The sequence below is a fragment of the Cetorhinus maximus genome, chromosome 20, assembly GCF_964194155.1.
Source record: "Cetorhinus maximus chromosome 20, sCetMax3.hap1.1, whole genome shotgun sequence".
NCBI lineage: Eukaryota > Metazoa > Chordata > Chondrichthyes > Lamniformes > Cetorhinidae > Cetorhinus > Cetorhinus maximus.
In genome coordinates, this window is record NC_135898.1 from 27,803,974 (window position 1) to 27,827,407 (window position 23,434).

Sequence of the window (23,434 nt, forward strand, 5' to 3'; positions counted from 1 at the left end):
TTTCTCCACATTGAACTTCATCTGCCACCTATCTGCCCACTGCAACAACTTGTCAATGTCCTTTTGAAGTTCTACACTGTCCTCCTCGCAGTTTACAACACTCCCAAGCTTCGGTATCATGCGCAAACTTTGAAATTGTTCCCTGCACACCAAGATCTAGTTCATTAATATATATCAGGAACAGCAAGGGTCCCAATACTGACTCTGAGGAACTCCACTACAAACCTTCCTCCATCCCAAAAAATATCCATTGACCAATACTCTCTGCTTCCCATTTTTCAGCCAATTTTGTATCCACATTGCTACTGTCCCTTTTATTCCATGAGCAATAACTTTTCTCACAAGTCTGTTGTGTGGCACTGTGTCAAATGCCTTTTGAAAGTCCCTGTACAGCACATCAACAGCATTACCCTCATCAACCTCCTCTTTTACCTCTTCAAAAAACTCCAGCAAGTTAGTAAAATACGATTTCCCCTTTAGAAATCCATGCTGGCTCTTCCTTTTCAACCCATATTTTTCCGTGTGACAACTAATTCTATCCCAAATAATTATTTCTAGAATCTTGCCCATCATTTAAGTTAAACTGACAGGTCTGTAATTCCTGGGTTTATCCTTACAACCTTTTTTGAACAAGAGCGTAATGTTTGCAATTCTCCAGTCCTCTGGCATCTCCCCTGCGTTGAGGGAAGACTGAGAAATTATGGCCAGTGCCGCTGCAATTTCTATTCTCACTTCCTTCAATTCCTTGGATGCATCTCATCCAATCCCGGTGCCTTGTCAACTTTAAGTATTGACAGTCTATTCAACACTTCTTCCTTATCAATTTTGAACCCTTCTAGTGATAGAGTTTTCTCATCTGTTACCATGGCCTAGGTAGCGTCTACCTCCTTGGTAAAGATGGATGCAAAATGTTCATTTAATACCTCAGCCATGGCTCCTTCGTCCATGTATAAATTCCCTTTTAGGTCCCTAATTGACCCTATTCCTCCTTTTACCACCCTTTTACTATTTATAATGCCTATTTTCTCATAATCCCTCTTTGCTTCTCTAATATGCTTTTTCACCTCCCCTTTGAACCTTCTGAATACCTCTTGGTTCTCAATTGTATTTTCCATCTGCCACCTCTCATAAGCACACTTTTTCTTCTTTATCTTAATTTTTATCTCCTTTTTTGTCCGGGGAGCTGTGGATTTGTTTGCCCTACCTTTCCCTTTTGATGGAATATATCTTGATTGCCCAAACCAATTCTTTTTTGAAGGTAGCGCATTGTTCAGCTACAGTTTTTCCTGTCAATCTTTCATTCCAGTCTATCTGGCCCAGCTCCGTTCTTACCCCCATCGAAGTCAGCTCTCGTCCAGTTAATTATTCTTACCCTGGATTGCCTATCGTTCTTTTCTATCGTCATCCTAAAACGTACAATACAATGATCACTGTCTTCAAAATGTTCCCCCACTGACACTTGATCTACTTGGCCCACCTCATTTCCAAGAACCAGGTCCAACAGTGCATCTTTTCTTGTTGGGTTGGACACATGCTGCTGTAGAAAATTCTCCTGAACACAATCTAGGAACAATTTCCCCTCTCCGCCCTTTACACTACCACTGTCCCAGTCTATATTCAGGTAATTAAAGTCCTCCATTATAACTATTCTATAATGTTTGCATCTCTCTGCAATTTCCCTGCAGATTTGTTCTTCTATGTCCTTCCCACTAGTTGGCGCTCCACAAACTACACCGAGCAATGTAATTGCACCTTTTTTGTTCCTTAGCTCTAACCAAATTGATTCTGTCCTTGAACCCCCTGGGACATCTCGTTCTCCAGTACTGCTCTTCTTAACCAATACCGCCACCTCTCCTCCTTTCCTATCTTTTCTAAACACCTTTTTTTTAATGGGATGTGGGCATCGCTGGTTCGGCCAGCATTTATTGCCCATCCCTAATGTTCAGAGAGCATTTAAGAGTCAACCACATTGCTGTGGATCTGGAGTCACCAGGTAAGGACGACAGATTTCCTTCCCTAATGGACATTAGCGAACCAGCTGGGTTTTTATGACAATCGGCAATGGTTTCACAGTCATCATTAGCCTTGTATCCGGGAATATTTAATACCCAGTTCTGCCTTTCCTTGAGCCAGGTCTCTATTATCACCACAACATCATTTTTCCACATGGCAATCTGCACCTGTAACTCCCCAATCTTGTTTACTATACTCCGTGCATTCACATACCCATGCATAGTAACCCTGAATACAAGAGAACAAACTGACTCACTTAATAGGTTTTATTACTACTAACCCCATAACTATTCTATTAATGCATTATACTACACTTCCCCCCAAGTATACTATCAACTTCTTTAATAACAATGTTAAACTATTTTTTCAACTACTTACATTGCATTTGCTTTACCACCTCTGCCCCCCAAAGTCCACCGGTCACAGTTTAAGTCTCTGTGGTGCCTTCACAACTCTCCATGATAACGTTATTGTGACCATTGAGCAGGGCGGGTGGTCTTGAACTAGCTCATTGGGTGGGTCAGCATTGCGTAAGCTGTTCGATTGCATCTGAAGAGACCAACCATTCTTTGATATGCTAAAATGCATTGGTTTGTTCAATGCCCCAGAACCATTGTTGTCCCTTTCATTGAAGATCACTTAAAGGTTCAGTGATGGTGCCTAGATTTGGAATAAATTTGCCAACCTGACTAACCTTTCCGAGGAATGTCTGGACATCAGTGACACACTTGGGTTGTGGAAAGTCGCTGGTGGCTTCTTTAAGGGCCCACCAATCATGGTATCAACCTGTCTTCGAATGATTGTTATTCTCACTTTGATGAAGTGACAGAGACGGTCGATGAGGGTGGTGTTGTTGATGTTGTGTATATAGACTTTCAAAAGGTGTTTGACAAAGTACCACATAAAAACTTGTTAGGATAATCAAAGGTCATCGGGTGGGGAACCAAGAGTCTAGTGAGAATGAGGAACTTAAAGAAATCAGTATTAGTAAAGAAATAGTACAGGAGAAACTCTTGGAAATAAGTGGCAACAAATCCCCTGGGCTTGATGATCTGCATCCTCAGGCTTTAAAAGAGGTAGCCACAGAAATAGCAGATTCATTGAGATAAAAGCAAAATACTGTGGATGCTGGAAATCTGAAACAAAAACAAAAAATAGCTGGAAAAACTCAGCAGGTCATACAGACACGAAACGTTAACTGTATTCCTCTCTGCAGATGTTGTCAGACCTGCTGAGTTTTTCCAGCTATTTTTTGCTTTTGTTGTAGCAGATTTATTGGTTTGGTCTTCCAGAATTCCTTAGATTCTAGAACATTTAACATGACTCTAAGAAAGGAAGTTTTTGGAGGTTGTAACTAGCAGAGTAGGTAAGGGGGAAAATGGTGAATATAGTGCATTTGGATTTTCCAAAAGTATTCAATAAGGTGCCACAGGAGATTTTTATATAAAACTAGGTCTCATGTAATTGGGTAGTATAAATGGATTGAGAATTGGTTAATCGATTAAAAACAGGGAGAGTAGGAATAAACGGGATATTTTTAGGTTTTAAGGCTGGAATTAGTGGAGTACTGCAAGGATCAGTGCTGGGGCCTCAGCTATCTACAATCTATATTAATAACTTAGATGAGGAACTGAGTGTAACATGTCCAACTTTGTTGACAATACAAAGTTAATTGGGAAAGTAAGCAGTGAGGAAGGCACAAAGCTGCTGCAGAGGGGTATAAACGGGTTGGTTGAGCGGGCAAGGACATGGTGGATGGAATACAAAGTGGTGAAATGTGCAGTTATTAGCTTTGGTAGGAAAAATAAAAAACAGAGGCCTGATTTTTTGCACAGACAGAGAGGCTTTCGATCCTTTTGAAAATGGTGGCGGAGGCCCAGGTCTGGAATGTCCGCCCCCAACCCAGCCCCTGCAACCACCCCTGAACCCAACCCCCACCATTATCGTGGGAGGAGGGGTCGTGAACGGGGGTGGGTTCTAATTTACACATTCATGGTTCATTGAGGCAACTACACATGTTAAAGTGCAGCTGCCTCAGTCAGATCTGGTTTTGGCTGGTGGGATGTCTAAAACATGGCTTGTGCACTTGACACCAGGTAGGTAAAGATCTGAAGCCACTGGGCCTCTTTGGAGAGGTAAGGTATTCTTTTGGAGAGGTAGGGCACTTTTTTGGAAGGGATAAGGTGCCCTTTGGGATTGTTAAAAGCAGACATGAATGTATGTAGAAAGTGGATAAACTCATTGCAACTGTCATGACAGCTGTTAGGAGAACTGTCAAACTGCCAATGGATATTAACCTCCTGCCTTTAAATTTAAAAAGAGCAATCTGCAGTGTTAAAAATATCAGCGCCTGCTATTTCACTCTGTCTGTTGACATAAGCCTTAGAGCTACCATTATAGGATTAGTGCTATATGACTGATTTCACAACCTTTCACAATCATGGGGTGCCTGTCAGTTTACAGTTTCATTGACAGCTCCAAGTGGTTATAAACTCTTTGAAGTGGAGCTAATAATACAAATGCTTGTTTTCATAAAGGATTAAAGGAATTTCAATGTATTGGATGGATTTTAGCAATGAGAGTGTTTCTTTGTTTGAAATAGTGAATTCATCGATAGACATTTAAGAACTCTATTGAATCTCAGCATGGCTCCTGAGATCTCACCATGGTGGTTACTGGGTGATTTGGCATAGAGGGTGTAAGCACAAAGATGGGGGCATGAGTTTAACATTAGGACTATAAAGGCCATGAGGTATAGGTAGAGAGAGACAGGTTGGCATGGAAGGTATGAGGGGAGGGTGGGTTGGGGGTATGATGTGGCATGGGTTGGTATGGATAGGGCATGGGGAGGTGAGGAGTGAGGGCTGTTTTTGGTTTTATTGTTTATTTTCATAGCCTCGACATAGTGCTGGAACACCGAGACCAGCCTTTCACCCAGCCCGCTTCTGCACCCGGCTGCCTCTGACCTCTTTCCTGGGTCCCACAATTTCCATTTTCATTTTCGCCACAGCCCCCACCCCCAGCCAGACTGAAAATCCAACCTTCCAGGACACTTTTTCCTGGATGGGTTTGCAGAGTTGGGAATTATCCCAACTGTGCGCTCCCGACTTGGGAGCGAAAATTCACACCTAAATATGTTTTAAATGGCGAAAGCCTGGAAAATGTTTTCATCCTTGTACATGAATCACAGAAAGTTAACATGCAGGTAGAGCAAGCAATTGGGAAGGCAAATGGGGGGTACATTTGCTTTTGTTGCAAAGCGATGAGTAAAGATGAGCGCATGAGTAAAGAAGTCTTACCACAATTATACAGAGTATTGGGGAGGCCACAACAAATTGCTGTGTGCAATTTTGGTTTCCTTAGGAAGGATAGATTTCCCCTGGAGGAAGTGCAAGAAAAGTTCACTAGACTAATATAAAAGCAAAATACTGCAAATGCTGAAAACCTGAAATAAAAACAGAAAGTACTGGAAATACTCAGCAGGTCTGGCAGCACCTGTGGAGAGAGAAAGAGAGTTAATATTTCGAGTCCAATATGTTCTGAAGGAGAGTCATATTCAACTCGAAACATTAACTCTGTTTCTCTCTCCACAAATGCTGCCAGACCTGCTGAGTATTTAAAACACTGTTTTTATTTCACTAGGCTGATTCCTAGGATGAGTTGATTGCCCTAGGAAGAGAGATTGAGTGGACTAGGCCTATATTCCCTGGAACTTTGAAGATTGAGAGGTGATCTAAAATAAACATTAAAATGTTTAAGGAGCTTGAGAGGGTAGATGCTGAGAAAATGGTCCCCCTGGATGGGAAATCTAGAACACGGGGTCACAGCCTCAGAATAAGGGACAGACATTTAGGACTGAGAGGGGGAGATATTTTTTTCACATGGAAGGGTTTTGAAGTTTTGGAATTCTCTATCCCAGAGAGCTGTAGTTGCTCAGTGATTGAGTATTTTTGAGACAGATGTCAGTAGATTTTTTGATACTAAGGGAATTAAGGGAATGTTAAGGGAATATGGGGATAGTGTAGGAATTTTGAGTTGTGGTGGAAGATAAGCCATGATACTATTGGCCCAAATCTTCCAGTCAGCAGCGATACCACGGAGGGCGGCGCTGACCATGATTAACAGAATGGCTTTGCGTTTTTTTGCTGTTGCAGCTGGGACTTCCTGTACCAGAGCAAAGAGTGAGGCACAGAGTTCGTAGAGTGGAACTGGTGAGGAGAGGGAGTGCTGAGGTCATCCCCCCTTTCTGAGGTCACCAGCTCACATAACTCTGGGCAGCATGCTCACAGTGTTATGGTGAGCTTTCTTGAAGTTTTATTTTTAAACAATTTCCAATTTTTCAAAGACTTTTAATTGCTATTATGAGTTTGTGATAAGTGACAGTTTCTAATTTTTAAACAGTTTTGTTTGTTTTTATGTTTTGAGTTTAGGCAGAGGTAAAAGGGTTCTTACATTTATTGCAGTTTTTGTTTTAAGACTTGACAGCGTAAACACTGAAAGGTTGTTTTCCTGGCTGGAGAAGCTTGATCATGGGGACACAGTCTCAGGATAAGGGACTGATTATTTAGGTCTGAGATGAGGAGAAATTCCTTCTCTCAAAGGGTTGTGAATCTTTGGTATTCTCTACCCCAGAGGGTTGTGGATGCTCTATCTTTAAGGCTGGGATATACAGATTTTTGGTCTCTCAGGGAATTGAAGGATTTGGGGAGCGGGTGGGGAAATGAGGTTGCAGTTGAAGATCAGCCATGATTGTATTGCAAGGCAGAGCAGGCTGGACGGGCCGTGTGGTCCACTTCTGCTCCTATTTCTTGTGTTCTTAATATTGTCCAATTGAAATCAGTGACTCGGTCACAAGCGTGACTCTGATTACATTGTTTCCCAGTGACTAATGTAGTGAACAACATTGGTCTAGGCTCACTCTGGAGAACAGGCTCTTGTGCTGCTGGGAACTCGAGTACCATATCCTAAATTCAGCATCTTCAGCAGATGGGGACGTGGCAAAGGGAAAGAAAGAGAACTTTTCGAATCCATGTTATGAAATTCTTCTTTGGTTTATTTTTTGTAAAACAGGAACTGGCTGCAACCTCTGCTATATGGAAGAAATGAAGAACATAGAAACAGTGAGAGGAAATGAGAAGAGGATGTGCATCAACACTGAGTGGGGAGGGTTTGGTGATAACGGGTGCTTAGATAACATCAGAACTACCTTTGACAAATTGGTGGACTTCAATTCAATAAATATTGGAAAACAAAAGTAAGTTAATATATATCACTGAGGTTAAACTGACTGGCCTCTAGTTGCTGGGCATTACACCCTTTTTTGAACATTTGCAATTCTCCAGTCCTCTGGCACCACCCCTGAGTCTAAGGAGGACTGGAAAATTATGGGCAATGTCTGCAATTTCCACTCTTACTTCCCTCAGTATCGTTAGGTGCATTTCATTCAGTTCTGATCGTTAATCAAATTTAAGTACAGCCAGTCTATTCGATAACTCATCCTTATCAATTTTAAACCATTCAGGTGTCTCAACTGCCCCCCTTTCGCTATGTCTTCAGCGGCATCGTCTTCCTTGTCAAAGTATTTCTTTAATACCTCAGCCATTTGCCCTCCATGCGTTAATCACTTTTTTGGTCCCCAACAGCCTCAAACCTTCTCTCACCACCCTTTTACTATTTCTATCCCTGTAGAAGACTTTTGGCATTCCCTTTTATGTTAGGTGCCAGTCTCTTCTCATACTCCCTCCTTGCCTCGCCAATTCCCTTTGAACCTCCTCTATCCAGCCTGGGGTAAGGAGAGCTCTAACTTTTGACCGAGGCACAATCTCTGTCAGCACACCCCATTGCTCTGTCAGCCTCCACTTCCCATTCCCTGGGTTTTGCTGGTATAACAAGGCAGCCCAAGTGCAACACCTTTCCAAGTTTTTTAAGGGTTTTGCAGTAAATATCTTCTCACATGCCAAATACCTGAGTGACCCAGCAAATGATTTCACCAACTTGGTGACCTCTGCAGCTGACCATTCCTACAGAGTGCTCGCCCTGTGACAGAGGTGAGGTGGAGGCTGGCTGCTCGCTCACGCCTGTCTGGGGGTCATTCTCATTGTGGTCGTGCCAGGGGTTCGGGGCAGAACCTCAAAGGCTGCTGCTCCTGCAGTGCCATGGGGCAGCCTCTGTCACAGGGCATGACTTCACTGTTCTTTGAACCGTGTGAAAACCATGGGCTGTCTCTGTCCTCTGCCCAGGCATTCCCTCTCAGTCTAAGGTAGGTGCAGCCAGGCTACCCCTCTCCCTGGCACTTTGGTGTCTGTTGACCTGTGCATCTCACTATTTCCTGCACTGCACCCAGGTCCTCCTCAGCACTCCTCTTCTGCTGATCTTGTGTGCCACCTCCAGCCATGCCATCCTGATGTATCTTGGGAGCCTCCTGTTCTGCTAGCAGGGAAGAAAATGCCCCTGTCACTGTGTCCATCAGGGCCTACCGTGGATCATCCAGGAAGAGTGGGCTCACCCTGCCCACTGCTCTCTGCTCTGCTTGTGCCTCCGTTTTGTTGATGAATGGCTGCCTCAGCAATTGCTGCCACTGGCCTTTCAAGTCGATTGATCCTACTTCCTTCCCATGTCTGCTGTCGCTAATTGGGCGAACGTGACTCATGACCAATAAAGTGATTCGAATTTGGAAAGCCTGCATATTTTCACATCAGTGTGAGGTCAAGACCCAGAAGCCATTATGATGCTGGGGCTCTGACTGGAGATCTGAAATTCCAGCCCTGTAACTCTGTATGAGGAAGAATCCCATTACACATATGGCTCTGCTCCCATTGGACAAGAGCTGGGTGACACCGAGGCTGGCTGACTCCGGAGAAGTCATACAGACTCGAAACGTTAACTCCGTTTCTCTCTCCACAGATGCTGCCAGACCTGCTGAGATTTTTCCAGTATTTTCTGTTTTTATTTCAGATTTCCAGCATCTGCAGTATTTTGCTTTTATCTGGATGGCAGTGAGTTACCACCCATGTGTGGTAGGTGTCAAACCTTCAAATCATTTCTATTCCATTGGCAAATTGGACACTTCAAGCAGTTTTCCAGTTAGAGGAGGTGGGAAAATATGGAAGGCCCTCAGAGAAACCCAATCAATCCAATAGATCGGAGTACTGCATGAAAGGGAACACAAGGGTAGGAGGCACAGATTGTGGTGGGTGTTGATTTGGAGGATTTTTGAATTTTAAGCTTGCAATTCAGAAGGTACATGGCATGTTGACCTTTATTGCAAGGGGATTGGAGTAAGGAATAAAGAAGTCTTGCTACAATCATTTGGTGAGACCACACCTGGAATAGTGTGTGCAGTTTTGCTCTCCATACCTAAGAAAAGATATACTTGCATTGGAGGTAGTACAGCAAAGGTTCACTAAATTGGTGCCTGGGATGAGGGGGTTGTCCCTATGACGAGAGGCTGAGAAAATTGGGCTTAGACTCTCTGGAGTTTAGAAGAACGAGAGGTGATCTCATTGAAACCTTCAAAAAATAAATGTTTACATTCTAAAGTTAATCATTGTTTTGTGAGCAAAAGCCAGGGTAAATTTCACCAAATACTTTGCCAAGATTAAGTTTAGAGTACTGGATTCTGAAATGGTTCATTTTGGCCAGACAAGGTCCTGCCTTACACTCTCTCTTATTTAACAGATATGAGAAAATGATCAGCGGAATGTATCTGGGCGAGATTGTGCGCACCGTACTGATTAACTTCACAAAGCAAGGGTTTTTGTTCAGAGGCATTATCTCACATACTCTAACAACCAAAGACATTTTTGAAACCAAATATTTGTCCCAGATAGAGAGGTAAGAAAAGGTAGCAGTATAAAAATTATATGATGCTCCTTGATGCTTAGTAGCAATGTTCATTTTTATTCATTAAGGACATTGATATGGTGGATGTAAATAGCACCTTTCGAATCCTCAGTGCTTCAAAGTCAATGAATTACACTTTAAGTCAGAGTTAAGCAGCCAATAACTTTTTTTTATATTATCTGAACACAGTGACCGCCTGGCTCTGCTCGAAGTCCGATCTATCCTTCAGCACCTTGGCCTGGACAGTACTTGTGACGACAGTGTCATTGTTAAGGAGGTGTGTGGTGTTGTTTCTAAGAGAGCAGCTCAGCTCTGTGGTGCAGGAATGGCTGCTGTTGTTGACAAAATAAGGGAGAACCGGGAGTTGGATCACCTGGAGATTACTGTCGGTGTCGATGGAACACTCTACAAGCTTCACCCACAGTAAGTGTTTTAACCAATTCCAAAGCTGCAATATCAACTGACTGTGTTGGAAAATCTTTTGTGCAACACTTTGCAAATTAAGCAGCTATGCAATATCACACCAGCAGAAAATGAACAGAAAAAAAGAGTTTAAAGTATCAGCTGAAGCACAGAGTGGTCATAAACAATGTAATGTAAACAGTGAGTTTATATTGGGAATTCTGAGTGTGTGAATTTGATGCAGAACAACAATAACTGTATTTATATAGTGCCTCTGGTGTAATACAAGGTGCTTCACAAAGGCATATATAAAACAAAGTATGAACCTGAGGCAACACAAAGCGATATTAGAGAAGATGATCAAAAGCTTGGTCAAAGACGTAGGTATAAGTAATGTCCTAAAGGAGGAAAGTGAGGTAGAGGCACTGAGGATTAGGAAGGATATTGCAGAGGTTAGGGCCCAGGCAACTGAAGGCACAACCACCAATGGAGAAGCGATTAAAAGCAGGGGTGATCAAGAGGCCAGAATTAGAGAAATACAGATATCTTGGAGGGTTGGGGGCTTGGAGGACAGTATAGAAATAGGGAGGGATGAGGTCATGGATGGATTTGAAAGGAAAGATGAGAATTTTAAAGGTGTAAAAATGGGCCAGCGTAGGTCAGGGAGCATGGCTGAATAGGATTTGGCTCAAGTTAAGACATAGGTAGCAGAGTTTTGGGTGACCTCAAGGAGGGTAGAATTTGAGAGATCGGCCAGGAATATGTTGGAATAGTCAAGTCTAGAGGTAATCAAGACATGAGTGAAGGTTCCAGCAGCAGATAAGCTGAGGCAAGGTTGAAGCTGGCCAGTGTTATGGAGGTGAAAATAGTCAGTCTTAACGGTGGTGCAAACCTGTGGTCAGAAGCTAATCTTGGGGTCAAATATCACACCAAATCTGCAAACAGTCTGGGTCAGTGTCATAAGAATATAGGAAATAGGAACAGGAGTACACCAAATGGCAACGCGACACTGTTCTGCCTTCCAATGTGATCATAGCTTCTCACCAGCCTTAACTCCACGATCCCATCCGCTCCTCATATATCTTGATTATGCCAAAAATCAGCCTTAAATTTATTCAACGATGGAGCATCCACAACCCTCCGGGATAGAGAATTCCAAACATTCACAACCCTTTGAGTGAAGAAATTTGTCCTCATCTCAATCCTAGATGATTAGCTCCTAATCCTAAGACTGCGCCCCTGTGTTTTCGATTCCCCAGCCAGGGGAAACAACATCTCAGGGTCTACCTTGTACATCAGAACCTTGTACATTTCATATGAACATAGAAATGAGGAGCAGGAGTAGGCCATTCGGCTCTTCGAGCCTGCTCCGCCATTCAATATGATCATGGCTGATCCTCTATCTCAACACCGTACTCCTGGACTCTCCCCATACTCCTTGATGCCTTTAGAGTCCAGAAATCTATCTATTTCTTTCTTAAATATATTCAGTGACTTGGCCTTCACAGCCTCCTGTGATAGAGAATTCCACAGGTTCACCACCCTCTGAGTGAAGAAGTTTCTCCTCATCTCAGTCCTTAATGGCCTACCCAGTATGCTGAGACTTTGACCCCTTGTCCTAGACCCCCCAGCCAGAGGAAACATCATCCCGACATCCAGTCTGTCCAGCCATCAGAGTTTTATATGTTTCAATGAGATCCCCTCTCATTCTTCTGAACTTCAGTGAGTATAGGACTAGTTGAACTAATCTCTCCTTAAACGACAATCGTGCCATTCCAGAAATCAGCGAGGTGAACTGTTTGTGTTTCGAATTCCACATTCCCTTCAACCCACCTTAGATTCTTGTTAGGCAAGAGAGTCAATCTATCTCTGCCCTACTCAATGACCCCGCCTCCACCACATTTTGAGGCAGAGAGTTCCAAAGTCGCACAATGTTCTGAGGGGAAAAAATTCTCCCCATCTCTGTCCTAAAAGGGCAAACTAATTTTAAACAGTGTCCCCTAGTTCTGGACTCACCCACAAGAGGAAACATCCTTTCGACATCCAACTTGTCAAGATCATTCAGGATCTTATATACTTCAATCAAGTCACCCCTCACTCTTCTAAACTCCAGTGGAAACAAGCCCATCCTGATCAACCTATTCTGATAAGATAACCCATTCATTCCAGGTATCAATCTAGTGAATCACCTCTGAACTGCCTCCAACACATTTACAGCCTTCCTTAAATAAGGAGACCACACAGCATTTGAGGCCTCACCAATACCCTGTATAACTGAAGCATAACATCCTTACTTCTATGTTCAATCTCTCTCGTAATAAAGGATAGCATTCCATTAGCCTTCTTAATTACTTCCTGTACCTGCATACTGACTTCTTGTGACTCATGCACTAGAACACCTCTGCACCTCAGAATTCTGAAGTCGTTCTCCATTTAAGTAATACTCTTTTTTTTATTCTTCCTGCCAAAGTGAACAACATTTTCCCACATTATACTGCATCTGCCAGACTTTTTCCCACCCACTCAACCTATCTATATCCGTCTGCAAACTCATTACATCTTCTTCACAACATATTTTCCTACCTATCTTCGTGTCGCCTGCAAATTTAGCCACCATGCCATCGCTCCCCTCGTCTAAGTCATTGATGTAAATTGTAAAAAGTTGAGGCCCCAGAACAGACCCCTTATGAACTACACTTGTCACATCCTGCCAATCAGACAAAAAACATTTATGCATAGGCTCTGTTTTCTGCCAGCTAGCCAATCTTCTTTACATGCTAATATGTTACCCCCTACACTATAAGCTTTTATTTTCCGCAATAACCTTTGATGTGGCACTATATCAAATGCCTTCTGGAAATCCAAGTACAGCACATCTAAAGGCTCCCCTTTATTTACAGCACACATTACTCCTTCAAAGGGCTCTAATAAAATGGTTAAACATGATTTCCCTTTCACAAAATTATGCTGACTCTTCCTGATTATCTTGAGTTTTTCTAAGTGCCCTACTATAACCTCTTTAATGATTGACTCAAACACCTTCCCCATGACAGACTTCAAGCTAACTGACCCATAGTTTCCTGTTTTATGCCTCCCTCCCTTCTTGAATAGAGAGGTTATATTTTCTACTTTCCAGTCTGATGGAACCTTTCCAGAATCTAAGGAATTTTGGAAAATTAACACCGACACATTTGCCACCTCTTTTAAGACCCTAGGATGAAGTCCATCAGGACCCGGAGACCTGTCAGCCCAGAGCTCCATCACTGAGTACCACTTCCCTAGTGATTGTAATTTCACCAAGCTCTCTCTCCTGGAAAGTGTGGACTATTTTCCATATCTTGGAAGCCTCCTTTCGATGAAGGCAGATATGGACAGTGAAATTCATGATCATCTCCAGTGTGGCAGCTTAGCCTTCAATTGACTGAGGAAAAGAGGAGCAGGACCTCAAACCTGAGACTAAGGTCCTGCTTTGCTGGGCAGTAGTGATCCCTGCGCTCCTATATGCTTCAGAGACTTGGAAAACCCACAGCAGGCACCTCAAAGAAAGTCCCAAAGGCGGTGCCTTCACAAGATTCTCCAAACCCAGTGGCAAGGAAGGTGGTCCAGGAGCAGCATCCTCTTCCAAGGCAACTCGCCCAGCATTAAGGCACTGATCACTCAAAATCAGCTCCAATGGGAAGGATATGTCGTTCATATGCCTGACACCAGGCTCCTGAAGCAATTGCTTTACTCAGAAATCAGTTGTGACCGGAGACTCCCAGGAGGGCAGTGGAAACACTTTAGGGATGTCCTCAAAGCATCCCTGAAGAGAGCAAACATCCCACTGCCTCATGGGAGTCCCTGGGTTGAAACTGACCAAAATGGAGAAGGTACATTCTGAAATGCACTGAACACAATGAGAGGCTTCAACGGGAATGTGCAGAGGTGAAGTTGAGGTTTTGGAGAGGATGCAGAAACCTCCAAACAACCCATCAACTGACCCTCCAAGCACCATCTGCCTCACATGTGGCAGAGTCTGCAGATCATGCATTGGACTTACCAGCGATCTCAGAGCCCATCGAACTCGTCTGGAAGCAAGTCATCCTCAATCCTACAGGACAGCCTAAGAGAAAGAGTAATAGAAAATGAGTTAGTTAATGGGCAGAATTTTAATGGGCCGGAGGTGAGTTTGGAGTTGTTTGATCAGGCAGGTGGGTGTGCAGTGGAGACCCCACCACCTTCAAAACTTCCCCAAAACAGGTTCTGGTCGGGAAGAGTGCTGAGCCAAAGGCCAACTGTCACCCTGAAGTAGTCACTTAGGGACCATTTATGGCCCTTATCCCACTGCCGCTGGAATTCGACCAGTGGCCAGAAGGGAACTCACTGTGTGGGACAACTGTCCAACAAACCTGCCTGTGGCCTCCTCATACTCAGCACTCTGTACCCAATCGATGGGCCCAGCATCAGGAAGGGGGGCCTGCAGGAAGGCAGTCCCTGCTCTTGCTGTTAATGCCCTCCCCACCTCCCTTGCCAGTGCCTCCCCTCCCTGGTATCTTCTTCCCACCCGACTAACCTCACTCCAGCGATCCATCAGCAATGCTAGCATACAAATTAGAAGCTGAGTTGGCCATTTGGCCCCTCGAGCCTGCTCCGCCATTTGATAAGATCATGGCTGATCTGATTGTGGCCTCAACTCCACTTTTCTGTCTACCCACTTTACCCTGATTCCCTTGTCAATCAAGAATCTATCTAACTCAGTCTTAAAAATATTCAACAGCTCTCTGAGAGAAAAGGATTTTTCCTCATCTCCATCTTAAATGGGAGACCCCTTATTATTAAACTGTTCCCCCTAGTTCTAGTTTCCTCCATAAGGGGGAAAACCCTTTCAGCATCAACCTTGCCAAATCCCCTCAGGATCTATGTTTCCATAAGATCACCTCTCACTCTTCTAAACTCCGATGAATACAGGCTCAACCTGTCCTCATAAGATAGCCCCCTCATCCCAAGAATCAGTCAAGTTAACCTTCTCTGAACTGCTTCTCATGCAATTATATCCTTTAAATAAGGAAACCAAAACTGCACACAGTACTCTAGATCTGGCCTCACCAATGCCCTGTACAGCTGTAATAAAACTTCCCTACTTTAATATTCCATTCCCCTTGAAATGCACAACAACATTCCATTTTGCCTTCCTAATCACTCATGTACCAGGACACCCAGATCCCTCTGTACCTCAGAATTCTGCAATCTCTCTCAATTTAAATAATATGCTGCTTTTCCATTCTTCCTGCCAAAATGAACAAGTTCATATTTTCCCTTCATCCCTGGTGAAGGCATCAGTGCATTACCAGCAGTGACCACTGCTCCCAGTGGTGCTGTCAGTGCTGGAGAGCTGCAGTTCTCCAGGGCAGAATTTCCGTCCTGCAAAGGGCTTAATTCAACGGGAGGCCTTATGTTGCCCAGGTAAGTGCCCAATTCTCACAAAATTATATTGGGCCTCCCGCAAATGTTCGATGCGGACTTCTCACTGGCTTTCCAGCCGGCAGATGTGAACCTCACCTCAAACATTAAACCCCGCCCAATGTCTTAGTTAACAGCCTAATGGTTGGTGCATGAACATTTATCTATTAGTCATCATAATACCGACCGATATTAATGCAGTGTTTGAACGGGGGAAAACACAAAACAACTACGAATGTTCTAGGTTTAGGCACTGACTTGAATGCAATGAGCAAGGATTGTCTACAGTAAACTGGGTGAATCTGTTAATGGATAGAATAACAGAAGAACATTGGGAGATGTTCAAAACAAAGTTCATGTGACACAGAATCAGGTTGAACCCTTTAAGGAACAAAAGATCTACTGCCAAATAACAGCCATGGACAACTAAAGAGATAAGAGACATCATAAAACTAGATTTACCAGAATGATACGTGGACTCCTACATTTAAATCATGAGGGTTATGTTCTCTGGAATTTCGGAGGTTAAGGCTTGACTTGATGAGAGTTTTAAAGATATTATGGGTTAGATGGAAAGAAACTATTCCCTGCTGGTTGCGGGGTTTAGGCCTAGGTCAGATAGTCTAAAGAGTAGAGCCAGAACTTGCAGGATTTGAATCGCTCGATCCACTAATGGTGGCTGTGCCTTCAGCCACTTGGGCCCCAAGCTCTAGAATTGCCTCGCTAAACTTCTCTGACTCTCTATCTCTCATTTCTACTTTAAGACACTCTTTAAAACCTATTGAATTCAGCAGATTTTTGATTACCTATTCTATTATCAGTCCTTGTATGGCTCAGAATTATATCTTGTTCAAATAACACCCCTCTGAAGTGCCCTGGGATGTTTTACTACTTTAAAGATGCTATATAAAAGCAAGTTCTTGTTGTTGTTTCTGGCTTCTATGAATATAAAACTTTCAGAACTGTGGATTTACAGTACAAAAGTAACCACAAATTGGTAGTCTTTTTCAGGGATTTGATGAGAAATGCATACATATGAATTAGGAGCAGGAGTAGGCCACTTGGCCCCTCGAGCCTGCTCTGCCATTCAATAAAATCATGGCTGATCTGCTTGTAACCTCTGCTCCACATTCCTGCTTACTCCCAATAACCTTTAACTCCTTGTTTATCAAGAATCTATCCAGCTCCGCCTTAAAAGTGTTCAAAGACTCTGTTTCCATTGCCTTGTGAGTAAAAGAGTTCCAAAGACTCACGACCCTCTGAGAGAAAACACATCTCCTCATCTCTGTCTTAAATGAGCTAACCCTTACTTTTAAACAGTGACTCCTATTTCTAGATTCTCCCACAAGAGGAACTGAACAGGTATTTCCATCAGCCTTGACTATAGAGGATACAAGTAATATCTCAGAAGTAACTATAACTTAGGAAATGCAAGAGAGGGAGAAACTCAGAAAAATTACAGTCACCAGAGAAGTGGTACTGAATAAATTGTTGGAGCTGTGGGCTGACAAGTGACAAGTCCTGATGGACTTCATCCTAGGGTCTTAAAAGAAGTGTCTGATGAGATAGTTGATGCTTTGGTTTTACTTTCCTGAAACTCCTTAGGTTCGGGTAAGGTCCTATTAGTTTGGAAGATAGCAAATGTAACTTAATTATTCAAAGGTGGAGAGAGACTGAAAGCAGGAAACTACAGGCCAGTTAGCTTAACATCTGTCATAGGGAAAATGTTCGAAACTATTATTAAAGACATTTTAGCAGGGCACTTGGATAAATTTAAGGTAATCAACCAGAGTCAATATGGTTTTGTGAAAGGGAAATCATGTTTAACCAATTTATTGGAGTTCATTGAAGGAGTCATATGTGCTGTGGATAAAGGGGAACCGGTGGATGTACTATACTTAAATTTTTGGAAGGCATTTGATAAAGTGCTACATCAAAGGTTATTGCGGAAAATGAAAGCTCATGGTGTTGGGGGTAACATATTGGCATGGATAGAAGATTGGCTAGCTAACAGGAAACAGAGAGTGGGCATAAATAGGTCTTTTTCTGGTTGGCAAGATGTAATGAGTGCTGTGCCACAGGGATCAGTCCTGGGACCTGAACTGTTTATAATTTATATACATGACTTGGATGAAGGGATTGAAGGGATGGTTGCCAAATTTCTGATGACACAAAAATAGGTAGGAAAGTAAGTTGTGAAGAGGACATAAGGAGGCTACAAAGTGGAGTCTAGGTTAAGTGAGTGGGCAAAGATCTGGCAAATGGAGTAAAATGTGGAAAGTGTGAAATTGTTCATTTTGGCAGGAAGAATAAAAAAGAAGCTTATTATTTAAATGGTGAGAGATTGCAGAGCTCTGAGATTCGGAGGGATCTGGGTGTCCTAGTGCATGAATCTCAAAAGGCTAATATGCAGATACAGCATGTAATTAGGAAAGCAAACAGAATGATATTGTTTATTGTGAGGGGAATTGAATATAAAAAGTATGGAGGTTATACTTCAGTTGTGCAGGGCACTAGTGAGACCACATCTGGAATACTGTGTACAGTATTGGTTACCTTAATTAAGGAAGGATGTAAATGCGTCGGAAGCAGTTCAGAGAAGGTTTGCCAGACTAATATCAGGAATGGGTGGGTTGTCTTATGAGGAAAGGTTGGACAGGCTAGGCTTGTATCTGTTGGACTTTAGAAGAGTAAGAGGCAGTTTGATTGAAACACATAAGACCATGAGGGGTCTTGACAGGGTGGATGTGGAGAGGATGTTTTCTCTTGTGGGAGAATCTAGAACGAGGGGTTTAAAAATAAGGGGCCGTTTTAAAATGGAGATGAGGCAATTTTTTTTCTCTCAGAGGGTTGTGAATCTTTGGAACTCTCTTCCTGAAAAGGCGGTGGAAGCAGAGTCCTTGAATATTTTTAAGGCAGAGGTAGATAGATTCTTGGTAAGCAAGGGAGTGATAGGTTATTGGGAGTATTTGAGGTTACTATCAGATCAGCCATGATCTTATTAAATGGTGGAGCAGGATCAAGGGGCTGAATGGTCTACTCCTGCACCTTGTTCGTATGTTTGTATCCTCTCCACATCCACTCTGTCAAGACCCCTCAGGATCTTAAAGATTTCAATCAAGTCGCCTCTTACTCTTCCAAAATACAGTGGACACAAGCCTAACCTATCCAACCTTTCCTCATAAGATAACCCACCCATTCCTGCTAATAATTTAGTAAACCTTTTCTGAACTGCTTCTAATGCATTTACATCTTTCCTTAAATAAGGAGACCAACACTGTACACAGTATTCCAGATGTGGTCTCACCAATGCCTTGCATAACTGAAGCATAACCTCCCTACTTTTGTATTCAATTCCCCTCACAATAAACAATATCATACTGTTTGCTTTCCTAATTACTTGCTATACGTGCATACTAACCATTTGCGATTCATGCACTAGGATACCCAGATCCCTCTGAATCTCAGAGCTCTGCCATCTCTCACCATTTGTGTAATATGCTTCTTTTTTATTCTTCCTGCCAAAATGCCATTTTGCCCACATTATACTCCACTTGCCAGATCTTTGCCCACTCACTTAACCTATGTCACTTTGTAGCCTCCTTACATCCTCTTCACAACTTACTTTTCTACCTATCTTTGTGTCATCAGCAAATTTAGCAACCATACCTTCTGTCCCTTCATCCAAGTCATTTATATAAATTGTAAAAAGTTGAGGCCCCAGCACTGATCCCTGTGGCACACCACTCGTTACATCCTGCCAACCTGAAAAAGACCCATTTATGACTACCCTTTGTTTCCTGTTCACTAGCCAATCTTCTATCTATGCCAATATGTTACCCCTCCTTTTTGAATAGAGGAGTTACATTTGCTATTTTCCAATTAATGGATCCTTTTCCAAATCCAGGGAGTTTTGGAAAATTAAAACCAATGCATTGACTATCTCACTAGCCACTTCATCCAAGACCGTAGAATGAAGTCCATCAGGACCTAACGATTTGTCAGCCCACAGCTCCAACAATTTGCTCAGTACCACTTCTCTGGTGATTGTGATTTTCCTGAGCCCCTTCCATTTCCTGATTTACAGCTATTTTCTGTAACTGTAGGATGTTACTTGTATCCTCTATAGTGAGGACCCTAGCACAGAAGGGATATTTATTGAGACTAGAGTTTAAGGTTTGTTGTGGGGGACTGCTGCTTACAGGCAGTCCCTCAGAGTTAAGAGGATGCTTGCCATGGAGTCCTAGAGTAAAGAGAGGGAAAGACAGAGACAATGAAAGGGGCAGAGAAAGAGAGAGAAGCTGTAAAAGATAGGGCTGAAGTCAGTGCAAAGGAAAGGAGGTTGAAAAGGGAAAGTAAAAGACTAAGAGAGAAGCAGCATTAAAAAAGTCCCAAATCCACATTCCACATTGGCAGTCAGTCATTAGTCAGTCTGTGGTTGATGAGGGGTTCTGCATCTTTTTGAGCTTTCTTATTGCTCTCGTGTCTTCAGCCTTCACCCAGCTACACATTAATGAAGCAGGACTCGCCATCATGGGTGGCCCAGTGCACCCTCTTCCCAGTTGTTGAGATCAAAGCCAATCTTCTTCAAGGAAGTTTTCAGGGTATCTTTGAAACGTTTCTGCCCTGTGATCTTTGAACCATCGTGAGCTGAGAGTAGAGAGCACACTTCGGAAGGTGAGAGCTTGGCATTCTGATGCAGTGGCCTGTCTAGTGGAATTGCTGCAAGAGAATGGTCGCCTCTATGCTCAGGATGCCTGCTTCCTGGAGGATAATCATGTTTGTACGACAGTCCATCCAGGCGATGCATGGGTCTTCCATGGGCAGCGCTGATGGGATGTCTGGGGCTTTCTCAGGTGTCGGTATTCCACCATCAAGGTTTCGCAGCCATAGAGGAGTGTCGGAAGGAAGACTGCCCTGTAGACTGCGAACTTTGTGTCCATCCACCGGTGGTGGTTAGTGATAACTCAGAATCACAGAATTGTTATAATGCAGGAGGAGGCTATTCAGCCCATTGTGTCTACACTGGCTCTCTGAATGAACAATTCACCTGGTGCCATTCTCCTCCTTCTCCCTCTAACCCTGCAGATTGTTTCTTTTTCAAATAATCATCTAATTCCTTCTTGAGCCTCGATTGAACAGACCTCCACCACACTCTCAGGCAGTTGTTATAACACAGCAGACGGTAAATGCTGAGCTGCTCAAATCCCAGAGGGAAACTTGAAACAACTGCCACAACCATTTTGCAATTTGCGTTTTTATTTGAGATGTGTGCCTTGAATTCAGAAGTAATAAGTCCACTGAGTATTAGAGGTTTTTTACAAAACTAAATTAAACATTTATTAATAGAAGAAAATGTTTTAAGCACATACATAGGTCTACAAATTACTACTATAATAACTCCTAAATTGCCTGGTTAATCTGACTCCAAGTTACACCTCTGTTAAGGCAACAGTAAAATAAAATAGGATTAAACAGACCCAGGCAAAGCACACAATACCCTGGGCAGTGATATTCACAGTGAGTTTTCTTAGCTTCAGCTCCTATAGACAACAACCTGATACCTAGAGGCTGGAGGCTTTTCACACTTGTTAGATCATAGAATGCCTTCTTCTTACACATAACCTCATCTCCTTTATAGGTTTGTCCCTTTTTAATGTAAATTCCATTGTTCCAATATGCCTTTGCAACTTTACTTTTCTCATATTATAAATCTTTCATTGTACTCGTATTATCAGTAATCTTTGGGAAAAATAAATACACTGTTTGGCTTAGCCTCTTGTGGCTAGGTGTAACGCCTTATCATCTCTTCGAAATTCAAACTACTCTGGTTTATCTAAAAATGCAAATGTTCCTCACACCTCACATTCTAAAACTTCAACCATGTTTATGTATTTAGCATTTCAAACATAGCTTCCCTTTTGATCAATCAAAAGCTCCAGCTGTCTCTAATTCAATTAAATCCACACAGAGAAACTAATCCAAACCCCACTATTAACCTACCCTTACAATAAATCACAATAATATTATGAAAATTATTACATTTTCATGACAGTGCATTCCAGATCCCAACCACTCACTGTGTGAGAATTTTTTTCCTCCTATTACATTTGCTTCTTTTACCAATCACCTTAAATTTGTGCCCTCTCATTTTCAAACCTTCCACCTATTGGAAGTTTCTCCCTGTCTACTCTGTCCAGCCCCCTCATAGTTTTGAACACCTCTATCAAATCTCCTCTCAACCTTCTCCTCTCCAAGGAGAACAGTCCTAACTTCTCCAATCTATCTTCATAACTGAAGTTTCTCCTCCCTGGAACCATTCTTGTGAATCTTTTCTGCACTCTCCCCAATGCCTTCACATCCTTCCGAAAATGTGGCATCCAGAACTGGATGCAGTACTCCAGCTGAGACTGAATAATGTCTCATACAACTTCAACATAACCTCCTTGCTCTTGTACTCTATGCCCCTATTAATAAAGCCAAGGACACTGTTTGCTTTATTAACTGCTCTCCCCACCTGTCCTGCCACCTTCAATGATGTATGCACAAACATACCCAGGTCCCTGAACCCCCTTTAGAATTGTACCCTTTATATTGTATTGTCTCTCCATGTCTTTCTACCAAAACGTATCAAATCACATGTATCAAAATGTATCAGCTTGTCTGAGCAGTTTCCCAAAGGAAGAGCTGGCACACTGGATCCTGTGCAAGATCTCCAAGTCTATGGTTGCTGACTGGGACAAGTGGCTACTGAGATAGTAGAAGAGGGTGACTTCTATCAGATAGAGGCCGTGATGCTGGGCAGGTTTTGTGTGAGCCCCAGTTTTGTCTTATCGGCATTCCGCAGGGATCGTTCCCTCCGGGACACCCTGGTCCACTCCTCCATCACCCCCTACACCTCAACCCCCTCCCACGGCACCTTCCCATGCAACCGCAGAAGGTGCAACACCTGCCCCTTTACTTCCCCCCTCCTCACCATCCAAGGGCCCAAACACTCCTTTCAAGTGAAGCAGCATTTCACTTGCACTTCCCTCAACTTAGTCTACTGCATTCGTTGCTCCCAATGCGGTCTCCTCTACATTGGAGACCAAACACAGACTGGGTGACCGCTTTGCAGAACACCTTCGGTCTGTCCGCAAGCATGACCCAGACCTCCCTGTCGCTTGCCATTTCAACACTCCACCCTGCTCTCATGCCCACATGTCCGTCCTTGGCCTGCTGCATTGTTCCAGTGAAGCTCAACGCAAACTGGAGGAACAGCACCTCATCTTCCGACTAGGCACTTGACAGCCTCCTGGACTGAATATTGAGTTCAACAACTTTAGATCATGAACTCTCTCCTCCATCCCCACCCCCTTTCTGATCCCCCTTTTTCCAATAATTTATATATATTTTTCTTTTCCCACCTATTTCCATTATTTTTAAATGTATTTCCATCCATTGTTTTATCTCTACCTTTAAGCCTATTTCGATCCCTTCCCCCCACCCACCCCCACTCGGGCTATCTGTACCTTGCTTGTCCTGCTTTCTGCCCTTAATGTCACCTATTAGCACATTCCTTAGAGGTGTTGACGGTGGTGATATTATCTTTGTCCTTTTGTCCATGACATCTTTTGGTAATCTCCACCTATCACTGGCCCCCTATCCAGCTCTACCTGTCCCACCGCTCCCCCCCCCACCCCCCCCTCCCACCTTAAAGCAGCTTATATTTCATCTCTCATCTATTTTTCCTTAGTTC

The 23,434-nt window shown here is 43.1% G+C and overlaps 1 protein-coding gene across 1 annotated transcript in view; it reads left to right on the forward strand.

Moving 5' to 3' along the window:
• Positions 1-23,434, forward strand: part of LOC144694990 (hexokinase-1-like) — a 222,828-nt gene that overhangs the window by 194,260 nt on the left and 5,134 nt on the right. Inside the window, exons 14-16 of the mRNA XM_078565820.1 lie at positions 7,084-7,267; positions 9,691-9,846; positions 10,045-10,278. Of these exons, the coding sequence (XP_078421946.1) occupies positions 7,084-7,267; positions 9,691-9,846; positions 10,045-10,278 (574 nt within the window). The remainder of the gene's footprint in view (positions 1-7,083; positions 7,268-9,690; positions 9,847-10,044; positions 10,279-23,434) is intronic.